This window comes from Peromyscus leucopus, chromosome 6 (genome assembly GCF_004664715.2).
Source record: "Peromyscus leucopus breed LL Stock chromosome 6, UCI_PerLeu_2.1, whole genome shotgun sequence".
NCBI classification, from domain to species: Eukaryota; Metazoa; Chordata; class Mammalia; order Rodentia; family Cricetidae; genus Peromyscus; species Peromyscus leucopus.
In genome coordinates this window covers 46,732,967-46,745,999 of record NC_051068.1, presented here as the reverse complement: position 1 = coordinate 46,745,999, position 13,033 = coordinate 46,732,967, and the positions used below count along the sequence as shown (strand labels likewise).

Sequence of the window (13,033 nt, the reverse complement as noted above, 5' to 3'; positions counted from 1 at the left end):
GCCGCCCCTAGGGCTAGTGTCTTAGTTAGGGTTTCTATTGCTGTGAACATGGCAGCATGCAGACAGACATGGTGCTGGAGCTGGAGCTGAGAGTCCTACAACTTGCAGGCACTAGGAAGTCAACTGAGATGCTGGGCAGTATCCTGAGCATAGGAAACCTCAAAGCCCGCCCCCACAGTGACACACTTTGTCCAACAAGGCCATACCCACTCCAACAAGGCTAAATCTCATAATATGCCATTCTCTATGAGATTATGGGAAACACTTACATTCAAACTACCATAGCCAGTGTGGGGGACATTGCATGTTCTTACATGAAAAGCCAAAAACTTCTTGGAACATACATTCTCAGTCCCTGTGAGTGGGAATCGAGTAATGGGTTTGTTATCATGGATGGCTCAGAGTTCTCGGTGATACAGTGAAGGTGTGGGTAGGATTAAGGCTTCTCTGAAGGACTGTTTCCTTTCAAGCTCAGTGACATTATTGGCAGGATTCACTTCAGTAGTCTTTGGAACTAAGGGCTTCAGTTACTTGTTGGTCATCAACAGGCTTCTTTCAGTGCTGTGGATGTGGCTTTTCCGCATGGCAGCTCATGGCTTGGCAGCTTGCTTTAGCAGAGCAAGCAGATGAGAGGAGCCAGAGAGGCTGCAGGCCAGACATAAGTCACATTTCTCATAACCTGAGATCAAAAGTGACATACCACTTGCTTTATTCTGTTGAGTAGCAGCAAGCTCCTAGATCCAATCTGTATGCAAGTGGAGACATTGCACAGGGGCAGTCTTCCAAGATGCCTGCCTCACGTCAGTACCTTATAAGTGTATGTCATGTCTGCACCACTTAGCTACTCAGTGCATTCCACATACGATTCAAAACAAATCCATATTCATTCTCTGAAGAAGGTACTTTAGGGCCTGGAGAGTTCAATGTTAAAAGCACCAGCTGCTCTTATAGAGGACCTAGGTTTGATTCCCAGCACTCATATGGCTGTTCACAAACACCTCTAACTCTAGTTCCAGGGGATCTGACACTCTCTCTCACCTCCATGGGCATCTGCATGCCCATGGTACACAAGATAAACACACACACACACACACACACACACACCACACACACACACACACACACATACTAAAATAAATACAAAAGCTCTAAGAAGATGCTCAACATTCACCCACTTACCGGATTAGCTCCAACTTTCTGCACTTCAAAACTGGAGGGATGGCTCAAGGTTAAGAGGATTGGCTGCTCTTCTGAGGACGGCCCCCAGTTTGATTCCCAGCCCCCACATGGTGATTGCCACCATCTGTAACTCCACTCTCAGGGCAATCACACACATTCGAATGAAAAGTGCAGATGATTTTTCCTCCCCCTTTACTTAGATCATATTCCCAGATCACAATAACGACGGGAAACAAGGTGGCTCCCGTGAAAACAGGATGGAAGTGGGCGGGAGAGAAGGCAGCACACAGCCATCACCAATCCCGTTCGTTAAATCCAGCCAAACTAGAGTTCCCTAAGAACCTGCTCTTTGCAGTGGAGTTTGTTTGTTTGTTTGTTTTTCTCTGCACTTTCTCCTAGATGAATGCTGACCTCTTTCTGCATTTTGCAGTGGAGTTTATTGTTTGGTGTGATGCTTGGTGTTAATTGTCAGTGTGCCAGGATCTAGAGTCACCCAGTAGATGGGTCTCTGGACATGCCTGTGGAGGACTATCTTCATTAGCTTAATTTAGGCAGAAAGACCTGTGGTGGTATTGTGTTCCCCAAAATATTGTGTACTCTAATAAATTTATCTGGGGTCAGAGAACAGGCAGCCACTAGATACAAAGGCTAGAAAATGGTGGCACTCACACCTTTAATCCTAGCATTCCAGAGATAGAAATCCCTCTGGATCTCTGTGAGTTCAAGGCCACATTGGAAACAGCCAAGCATGGTGACACACGCCTTCAATCCCAGAAAGCCAGCCTTTAATCCCAGAGAGTGGTGGTAGAAAGCAGAAAGATATATAAGGCGTGAGGACAAGAAACTAGAAGCATTTGGCTGGTTAAGCATGTGGCTGGTTAAGCATTCGACTGGTTAAGCTTTCAGGCTTTGAAGCAGCACAGTTCAGCTGGGATTCATTCTGGATGAGGACTCAGAGGCTTCCAGTCTGAGGAAACAGGACCAGCTGAGAAGTTGACCAGGTGAGGTTAGCTGTGGCTTGTTCTCTGATCTTCTAGTTCACCCCAATACCTGGCTCCGGGTTTGATTTTATTAATAAGAACTTTTAAGATTCATGCTACAAAGACCCCTTCGCTGTGGGTGGCCCCATTTTTCCTGGGCGGGATGATAGACTATAGTAAGAAGGGAAAGTGGACTGAACCCAGAATATAGTCATCGCTCTGCTTCCCAATGTTGGGTGTGGGTGACCAGTGGCTTCAGGCTTCTGTTGTCTTGACTTCCTGGCCATGATGGTCTGTACCCTTGAGCTGTAAGCTGCAATAAACCCCTCGACTTTGAGTCTCATAACAGCAGGAAAGGACACTAATATATTTGGTCAGTTTGGCAACTCCATTTGCCTTTCTATTAGGAACATTTTCAGTATTTTGGAAGATTCTCTTACTGGGGACTATACTTTTTAGCACATTACTTTCTTTTGTTGGAGATGACAGGATTTCCACAAAGACTGAACAATCACATTTGTTTGCATGATTTGAAGTTTTATTACTTCCTTAGATGTGCAGTAGAATTGTGACTGACTGTGTTTTACATAATCAAAAACTAGAGATCATGTTGAGTTGTTACTGTTAAATGCAGTCTTTGACCTGGCAGCTGCTACTTCCCAGTAACAGGCTTCTGTCTCCTACTGTCAGCTTTCGGGAGACAGCAGGTTAGAATGAGAACACTTCCTCTAGGTCTTATACACCAGGCTGCATTCCAGCAGGTAGTTAGTTCCCAAGGAGGAAGCTGCTGTCTCCATCTGGAAGAAGGGCCTGGGAGGGAAAGGGGACTGGCGTAGAGGATGAGGCGGTTCCTGGTCGCTTGCCTTCTTTTCTTTGCTGTTCACCTAATTTTGGCACGGAGTACAGATTTGATGTTTATTAGCAGCCAAAGTTCAAGAGCTGATTTTTAGTCATTTCATTTCTTATGAAGAAAGAGTGAATCCTAGAGCAAGTTGTAGAGGATTAACAGAGATTATGGACATGAAACAAAAAGAAGTGTAGCTCCTGCTGCCGGTACAGGCAGGTATGGGATTAATAGAGGATTGCAGCCATCTTATTTATGTCAAACTGAAACATCTAAGTATTATGAGGAAGTGTCAGGGAATCAATCCTGGGGAAGCCTGGATTGCACAGAGTAATGTGCACTTTTTAAAATTCATCACAAGACATTGCTGTGTGAGATTTCTTTTTCATTTTTTATTTTTGTTGTTGTTTTGAGACAGGCTCTCACTATGTAGCTCTGGCTGTCCTGGAACTCGCTCTGTAGACCAGGCTGGACTTGAACTCACAGATCTGTCTGCCTCTGCCTCCCGAGTGCTTGGATTAAAGGCCTGGGCTACCAAGCCTCACTGAGATGGGGCGTCTTTCTTCCTTCCTTTGTTTCTTTCTTTCTTTTTGGAATTACTTTTCTTTGCTATCAATTCTGTTTGACATTCAAGTCCTGGACAGAAAACATGGTAACAATAATGTCAGGTTGGCAATTTTCACTGTGTTACAGCAGTAGTTGTAGATCAAATCCAGTCCATGGCCTGTCTTTTACAAATAAAGTTTTATTGGAACATAGTCACATCCATTTGTTACTCAGAATCTATGACTGTTTTTATGTTATAAAGACAGGGTTAGGCAGTTATGACACAGACCACATGGCCCACTGAGCCCAAAATAATTACTCTCAGGTCTTTTATAGAGCATGCAGGCTGACACCTCGCAGAGTGACAGGTGGCATTTGTCTTACTCTACACTTGCATCATCTTCAGAGGGATCCAAAGGGTTATAGTCAGAGAGAATATGTGGATTAGAGCCCAGAATGGGGCACACACCTGTAAGCTAGCATTTAGGAGGTGGAAGCAGGAGGATTTAAGAGTTTGAGGCTAGCTAGGGTTATGTGAGAAGTGGTCTCAAAAAAAAAAAAAAAAAAAGAATGACACATGGCTTAAGGCTTTTGTGACATCCAGGAAGGAAATTAAAAATGCAAAGCACTGGACAGTATCTCTAGGCAAGAATCTCAGTGCACTGGACTCTATTAGAGAGCAAATGAAGAGGCAGTGCCTTGCACACCATTGTCACTGTGTGTCAACACATTTCCCTGTGTTGGTAACAGTATACCTCCTGCTGACAGAATTCCAAGTGACTGACAGATTGTGTCCACCTTGCCGGTATACAGGCCTCTTTCTCTGAAAGATGTCCAGGAGAGATGAAGAGAATACATCCAAAAGAGGGAAAGGCTGGGAACTGTGTTCAGGAGGCATTCCTTAGAGACCCTGTGCCCAGGACTCAGAACTTGAGGGGAATGACAGGCCAGTATTTCGGCTGCTTTCTGTCCCAGTACTTGTCAAAGCCCAGCTGCACAGCAGCCTCTATGGCCAGGATCTTGGGAGAACTGTCCTTATATAAGTGCTTCATCTCGGCTTGGTGCTGCTCCCCGGGCCTCTCAGATGGAGGCTCCGCTGACTGGTGGTAGTTTGTAGGACAGGCCATGGTCCGCATTCACATAGTCAGCCAGTTGCGCCTCGTCAAGCTGCTGCTTGTCACTGCCGCTTTTCTCTGGGCCTCTCGGTCTCTGCACAGTCCTGGCAGAGTTCTTCAGCGATTTCCATATTGCTCAGGTCACATTCTGCTTCATCATCTGAATCTGACTCCAGCCCTTCCTCATGTGGAACTTCATCTTCTCGTAGATGCCTGGGTCCTACTGCTGTCCTGCAGAGGTTGTCCAGAGCTTTTGAGATGTGTAACTGTAGGCAGACTTCTGCTAGGCCATGTGCTAGACTTGAAAGATGTCCAGCCTAAGCAAGAGAGGTCCAGAGAAGAACTCGATGAGGGGAGAACCATGGGGAAGTGAGATAGGAATCCCTGGACTTTCTGTAGGCACTCTGGTGGCTTCGCCTCCAAGCAAGTGCATGATGGTAATGTTGCCAGGATCTGCCATATACTGGGTGAGAATACCGGATGCAACAGTCCTCCATTTTGATGTCATTGCTGCTGTCTCTGATTGCAGAAGTCTCAGTAGCACTTGTGGGAGTACAGCTTGCAGATCTCAAGCAGTGGGAGCCCCTGCTTTCTCATTGAAAAATTATTTATTTTAGTTATGTTATATGTGTTTGTGCACCTATATTTGAGTGTCTTTGAGGCCAGAAGAGGGTGTTGGATCCCCTGATATTAGAGTTACAGGAGGTTGTAAGACACCCAGGCATGAGTGCTAGTAACTAAACTGTTCTGGAATTCACTTTGTAGACCAGGCTGGCCTCGAACTTAGAGATTGTCCTGCCTCTGCCTCCTAAGTGTGCCACCACAGCCTGGTTTAATGCTCAAATTGTTATGTTTTTGGCCAATTGCTCTTTCTTCTTCTTCTCCTTCTCCTTCTCCTCCTCCTTCTTCTTCCTCCTCCTCCTCCTTTTCTCCCTCCTCCTCCTCTTCTTCTCCTTCTCTTCCTTCTTCTTCTAAAATAAATTTATTTATTTATTTATTTATTTTACATCCCAGCTTCAGTCTTCCCTTCTTCCTCTCCTCCCAGCTCCCCCCCCCTCCCCCAATCCATTCCTCTGTATCTGTTTAGGAAAGGACAGGTCTCCAATGGGTATCATTAAACCATGGCATATCAAGTTGCAGTAAGAAAAAGCACCTTCCTGTGTATTATGACTGGACAAGGTGACCCAGTTTGAGGAGTAGGGTCCCAAAAGCCAGTAAAAGAGTTGGAGATAGCCTCTGTTCCCACTGTTAGGAGTCTTGTGCAGGCTCCCTGTTTGTCGGTTCAGTCTCTGTGAGCCTCTATGAGCCCAGGTTAGTTGATTCTGTGAATTTTCTTGTGGTGGTCTTAACTCCCTGGCTACTACAATCCTTTCTCCTCTTCTGGGGGGGGGGGTCCCTGAACTCCACCTAATGTTTGGCTGTGGATTTGCATCTGTTTCCATCAGTTGCTAGATGACGTCTCTCTGATGACAATTGGGCTAGGTACCAATCTGTTCATAGGTGATAGACAGTTCAGGCTATGTTTCTGCTATTGCTAGGAGTCTAAGATAGGGTCTTCCTCGAAGATTCCTGGGAGATTCCCTTGCACCAGGTATTTACCTCACCCTGAAATGCACCACCCCTTCCAGTAGTCTCTTTCAGTACTCTCTCTCCCTCCACCCCCCCAACTTGATCGCTCATGTTTTCATCCCTACTCACCCTCAGTACACTCACAAAATCTCTTCTATTTCCCCTTCCCAGGGAGGTCTTGATGTCCCCCCAATGAACCCTACTTGTTACCTATCCTCTCTGGGGCTGTGGACTATAGCATAGTTATCCTTTATTTTATAGTGAATATCTACTACCTATGTGTGAGTACATACCATGTTTGTCTTTCTCATTTGGGTTACCTCACTCAGGATGATATTTTCTAGTTCTATCCATTTGCCTTCAAATGTCTTGGTGTCCTTGTTTTTAACAGCTGAGTAATACTCCATTGTGCAAATGTGCCATATTATCCATTCCTTAGTTGAGGAGCATCTAGGTCATTTCCAGGTTCTGCTTATTACAAATAAAGCTGCTATGAACACAGTTGAGCAAGTGTCCTTGTGGTATGATTGAGCATCCCTTGGTTATATGCCCAAGAGTGACAAAGCTGGGTCTTGTGGTAGGGCGATTCCCAGTTTTCTGAGGAACTGCCACACTGACTTCCAAAGTGGCTGTACAAGTTTGCACTCCCACCAGCAATGGAGGAGTGTTCCCCTTGCTCCCCATCCTCTCCAGCATAAGCTGTCTCTTGCGTTTTTTGATCTTAGCCATTCTGACAGGTGTAAGATAGAATCTGAGTCATTTTTTGCATTTCCTTTCATTTTTGGATGGAAGATAACATACTAAACATGCTATCTGTATCTTGTATTGCCACTTTATAGTTCTTCATTTTGTTTTCCAACTATACAGCATGTGGAAATGCATAGTGGTTTATTCAAGCTGCTGGCAGCTATGTGGGCTGTTTCTAGTCTTTTGCTGTTACTGAGTGCTGTTGGAAGCAGCCTGCACAGGTGTTGTTCCATAGTTTTGCTTATATATATTTGAGACAGGATTCTAGAACTGAGAATGCTATGACGAAGAGTGTATGTGCATGCACTTTTGCTATTTCTTGTCATGATAATATTTGGGGAGCACATATGTAGCATGCTGTCCAAGCTATCAGGCGGCCTTATGGAATGCCATAATCGGGTAGCTTGTAAACAACAGATTTTTTTCTTTATAGTTCTAGAAGTTGGGAAATCCAAAAACCAAGATGCCAGTAGATATAGTGTCCAAATAGGGTACTCTCTGTCTCATTGCTGGAAAGTTCTAGCTGTGTCCTCATTGGAAAGTGGCAAGCATCTCTTTTTTTTAAAGGCATAAATTGATTTCCTGAATATCCCACAACAGAAGTGAGGGGGCCACAAACACTCAGAACACAGAAATCTGAAGACATACTTAGAAGAATGACCTCCTGTTCTTTCTTTTCATTGTTAATTAATGCTTTGCATTATTTTTTTTTGAAAAAATGATGACATTTTGAGGATAATTTCAAGAGTGACTAGTTTGCAGGTATCATTACATTGTTTTCCTTATTTCTTTATCAGGGTACGCTTGCCACCTCATTCATCTTGATCTCACCCAGAGCTTAGAGAGCTTAACTCATCCACACTCTTCCTTGATTATTATAGTTTGTCCATCGACTTCAGAACTTTTGACCAGTACGGTTAAATGCTTAAATCCTTGCAAACTTGTCTGCTATAAATGTTTGTAAGGGTTTTTTTTTCACAATGGAATTTTACTCAGCTGTAAAGAAAATGAAATGATGAAATCTCCAGGAAAGTGAGTGGAGCAGAAAATAAATACTCAGTGGGTCCACGCTACTCTCACTCTGCTAGAGAAGCTTCTTTTCCAGTGGGTAGTGGTGGCTGCCCAGATTCAGAACTGATGAGTGTAGGCAGATTCGTTCCCAGAAGGACTGACCATCAGGGCACCAACGGTCAGAAGTGAAGAATGGGAAAGTCAGCTCAAGACACTGAAAACAGACTGGGATAATGGTGGCGATGGACTGGTTGTCAGGATACACAAGATAATGGTGTGGTTGACTCCAGATAGGCCAGCTCAGGACCTCCACTACTGGATGTAAGGGACCATGGGTGCTAGCTGTGGCAGAATAAAGCAATCTCAAGACTCCTGTAGGGCATTATGCAGAGAGTGGGATGACTCGCTTCTTCCCAGTGTTTGAGTCTCCCCTTCGCAGGTGTGGTTTTGTTTTGTTGTTTGTTTTTTGTTCTTTGTTTGTTTTTTGAGACAGGGTTTCTCTGTGGAGCCCTGGCTGTCCTTGAGCTCACTCTGTAGACCAGGCTGGTTTTGAACTCAGAGATCTGTGTGTCTCTGCCTCCTGAGTGCTGGGCTTAAAGGCATGCGTCACCACACCCGGCTTCTTAACCTGTATTCGCCTTTGGAAGGACTTTGCCTCTGTGTTCTGGCTTTTTTACTATACATTAAAAAAATAAAATAAAACTGATACCTTCTCCACTTTTGATTTTGAAAGCAATTGTATCTCTTTTTTTAGAACTTGAAGTTTGAAGTAAAGTGTAAGCAAAAAGGAGATATTCTTTCTCTTTTGGACAGAAATCATGTGGTCTCTTTCCAACTTCTATATGTCACCCTCCTCTAACTGCGTTTCAGTGCTGGAGCATTTTTAACTTCATCCCATTCCTGCATCACTTGCTTTGGCATGAAGATTAAAAATCCTTATAGGTCTTTTCTATTTATTTCTAACAGAATTTTTTTTTGTATCTGTACTTTCTTAGTTGACTTTTATACCAAAGTATATCAGCTTATGCCTAGATGAATCTTTTTTATATACTTAGCTAATTAAGGGTACACTGAATTTTTTCATGCATATTAAACTCTTACTAGCTTATTGATTTTTTTAAATGTTGATTTTATTTTCTTTTTCCTCTTTTTTCTCTCCCTTTTTTTTTCTTGTTTTGCTTAGGTTCGTAATGTTCTCAATGATGCTGTGGACTTACTGGAGTTCAGAGACAGGGTCATCAAAGCGTCTTTGAACCATGCACACTTAGTCGTCTCAACGTCCCTCCAGTGCTACGTGTTCTCGTGAGCATCTTATATTTCCTAAAATCCAGAGTTGTTGTCAGGATGAGGGATTTATTCTTTAAGTTTTCATATCAATACAGTTTGCTTTAACCTTAACTTTCTCAAAACTTGACTGGTTAGCACCATATTTTAGAGCAGAAAATGAGGTAAAACTCTGAGCTATATGCAATGAAAATAGATCTAATGAAGTTTGTGCTTCGGAGATGAATACTCACTTTTAAAACTAGAAGTATCTCATGTCATATAGGTGTTTACTTGCAGTTCTAGAGACTTTGGTATAATCTTAACTCAAAGCCCAGGGCTTAGGACAGTCAGAAGGGAAGTCAGCAGATCAGTGTAACAGGATGGCTAGCAGGCTGAAAGAATTCAGTAAGGACATGGAGTTATAGTAACCATAAATGTGCACTGAGGACACAGAGTTGTCCAGAAAGAGTGAAGGAAATACATTCAGTGCCCTCCTTCTTAGAAGGCAAAGAATGGTAATGTACTAAGAACTTGGCTAAAGTGTGGAACACATTTGGTATCAGTGTGTGCTCATAAGCACTGGATGAGGAGCTTTCTGGAAGCAGACAGACCTCATTTGCAGGTTGTGATTATGAGGATGTAAGAACTTATACAGCGATGGATTTTTAGCCATTGTGCTGTGAGTAGAGACACAGACTGGCAGTCAGTGTACACTACCCCACCACACAGTTAGGACGGATGTATAGAACTGGAGTCAGTATACACTACCACTGCACACTTAGGATAGATGTACAGAACTGGAGTCATTGTACACTACCACTGCACAGTTAGGATGATGTAAAGAAATGGTAGTCAGTGTACACTATCACCACACAGTTAGGACGGATGTACAGAACTGGAGTCATTGTACACTACCACTGCACAGTTAGGATGGATGTAAAGAACTGGAGTCAGTGTACACTATCACCACTGCACAGTTAGGACGGATGTAAAGAACTGGAGTCAGTATACACTACCACTGCACACTTAGGATAGATGTACAGAACTGGAGTCAGTGTACACTATCACTGCACAGTTAGGATGGATGTAAAGAAATGGTAGTCAGTGTTCACTATCACTGCACAGTTAGGATGGATGTAGAGAACTGGAGTCAGTGTACACTATCACTGCACAGTTAGGACGGATGTAGAGAACTGGAGTCAGTGTACACTATCACTGCACAGTTAGGAGGATGTACAGAACTGGAGTCAGTGTACACTATCACTGCACACTTAGGATGGATGTAAAGAAATGGTAGTCAGTGTTCACTATCCCCACCGCACAGTTAGGACGGATGTAGAGAACTGGAGTCAGTATACACTATCACTGCACAGTTAGGACAATGTAAAGAACTGGAGTCAGTGTTCACTATCACTGCACAGTTAGGATGGATGTAAAGAAATGGTAGTCAGTGTTCACTATCACTGCAGTTAGGACGGATGTACAGAACTGGAGTCAGTATACACTACCACTGCACACTTAGGATAGATGTACAGAACTGGAGTCAGTGTACACTACCACTGCACACTTAGGATAGATGTACAGAACTGGAGTCAGTGTACACTATCACCACTGCACAGTTAGGACGGATGTAAAGAACTGGAGTCAGTGTACACTATTGCCACTGCACAGTTAGGACGATGTAAAGAACTGGAGTCAGTGTACACTACCACTGCACAGTTAGGACGGATGTAAAGAACTGGAGTCATTGTACACTATCACTGCACAGTTAGGATGGATGTAAAGAACTGGAGTCAGTGTACACTATCACTGCACAGTTAGGACGGATGTAGAGAACTGGAGTCAGTGTTCACTATTGCCACTGCACAGTTAGGACAATGTAAAGAACTGGAGTCAGTGTTCACTATCACTGCACAGTTAGGACAGATGTAAAGAACTGGAGTCAGTGTACACTATCACCACTGCACAGTTAGGACGTATGTAAGGAACTGGAGTCAGTGTTCACTATCACTGCACAGTTAGGACGATGTAAAAACTTAGAATATGTATAATTGACTGGCATAAATGAAGCTGAGGTGATCAGTCCTGAGTGTTTGTTACCTTTGTTTTGAACTTAATTTGTCTATTATAGTAAGTTTATATAGTTTTATTTTAGACAACGGATGTACTCAATAGTCAGCTTTGAAAATCCTTAAAAATTTAACTACTACAAACCAGCTTTTGCACGCTACCATCTAAACTCTCCAGAAAACTCAAGTGACCACTCATACCCTCAAGAGTCTATGTTAAGGACTTTAAAAAATGTGCTTGCATTTATACTGTGATGTATTTATAGTTTAATCATTTGATAAATTCGGCGGTAGAGAGAGACTGTGTGTCTTGTTTACTAATGTCTGTCCATGTTTTACTCAACATGTGGTGGGCGCTTAGTAAGTATTTTGAATAAAGAAATGAAGTATATTAAATATAGTGTTGCACTGATATCCTAAGGCCCAGTAAATCATAATGTAATGATATTCAATTTAATTAACAACTGCTCCAGTTCCTGCCCAATATGTAAAAATCTGCAACTAATCAGAATCTGCAGCTTGGTGTGATCACATGGGGAGTACTGAGTACGAGAGGCGGGGGTCACATTTGGAGTACTGAAGTAGGAGAGGCGGGGGTCACATCGGGAGTACTGAAGTAGGAGAGGCGGGGGTCACATTTGGAGTACTGAAGTAGGAGAGGCGAGGGGGTCACATTTGGAGTACTGAAGTAGGAGAGGCGAGGTCACATCGGGAATACTGAAGTAGGAGAGGCGAGGGTCACATCGGGAGTACTGAAGTAGGAGAGGCGGGGGTCACATGGAGTACTGAGTAGGAGAGGGGGGGGGGGGGGGGGGGGGGGGGGTCACATTTGGAGTACTGAAGTAGGAGAGGCGAGGGTCACATCGGGAATACTGAAGTAGGAGAGGCAACAGAGAGTCAAGAAAGAAGCCAGTGAGCAGCTTGATGTTCTGTGGATTGTTTTCTTGTCTGGATTTCCATGTCTTTGAATCATATTATCCTATTAAAAGGAATTATTTTTGCATCTATGTGTCATTTTATTGAGTAAGCATGGTCATAGCTTACATTTATAGAGTACTTTGCAGGAATAAATTTGTTTTAATCCAACAAAACACTAGAAGCTATAGGAAAAATAATTATGTTCAACGTGTTATTTTTGTTTTTTTCTCTTTTGGGGGTGTGGGGGTGGATTAAGGTCTTACTATGTGAATTTGGCTGGCTTAGAACTCAGTATGCAGACCAGGTTAACCCCAAACTCAGAGATTGACCTGCTTCAGCTTCTTGAGTGCTAGGATTAAAGGGGTGTGTCACCACACCTGGTGCCCTCGTGCTCTTATGACAGTCTTTTGTCAGTGACTGATCTGTATCAGGCAGTTTGTTAGACACTTATATAGCTCTTAGTCTACAGAAGCTAAGCTTGTTACAGTCACGTGACTGAGATGGTGCAGCCTGATACTTAATCCAGGTCTGCCTAACCCATCCTCGGTATGGTATCCTATGCTATGGTGGTGGTGTTTCTCAGAACAGGGATGTTAGATGGCCTGCCCAAACACAGGGGGAATAGGCAGCAGGATAAGGGCTGTTCTTAGATTCCCAAGTTCATGAACTATAACCCCAGTGAGTGCTCTTTTATTGAAAGCCTGTTATGTTCTTTTGCTGGGGACACAGAATGTCTGCTTTTTAGTTGAGGATACAGACATGTGAGTGAATAATCTTAGAGTAATCTGT

The 13,033-nt window shown here is 43.4% G+C and overlaps 1 protein-coding gene and 1 pseudogene across 4 annotated transcripts in view; one reads left to right on the top strand and one right to left on the bottom strand.

Annotated features, from left to right (window-relative positions):
• Ift80 (intraflagellar transport 80) overlaps positions 1-13,033 on the top strand; it is a 109,609-nt gene that overhangs the window by 63,314 nt on the left and 33,262 nt on the right. For all 4 annotated transcript variants that reach the window (XM_028867225.2, XM_028867224.2, XM_037206652.1 and 1 more), the window contains one exon: positions 9,175-9,293. In XM_028867225.2, coding sequence (XP_028723058.1) covers positions 9,175-9,293 — 119 coding nt within the window. The remainder of the gene's footprint in view (positions 1-9,174; positions 9,294-13,033) is intronic.
• On the bottom strand, positions 3,975-5,216 carry LOC114691714 (annotated as a pseudogene).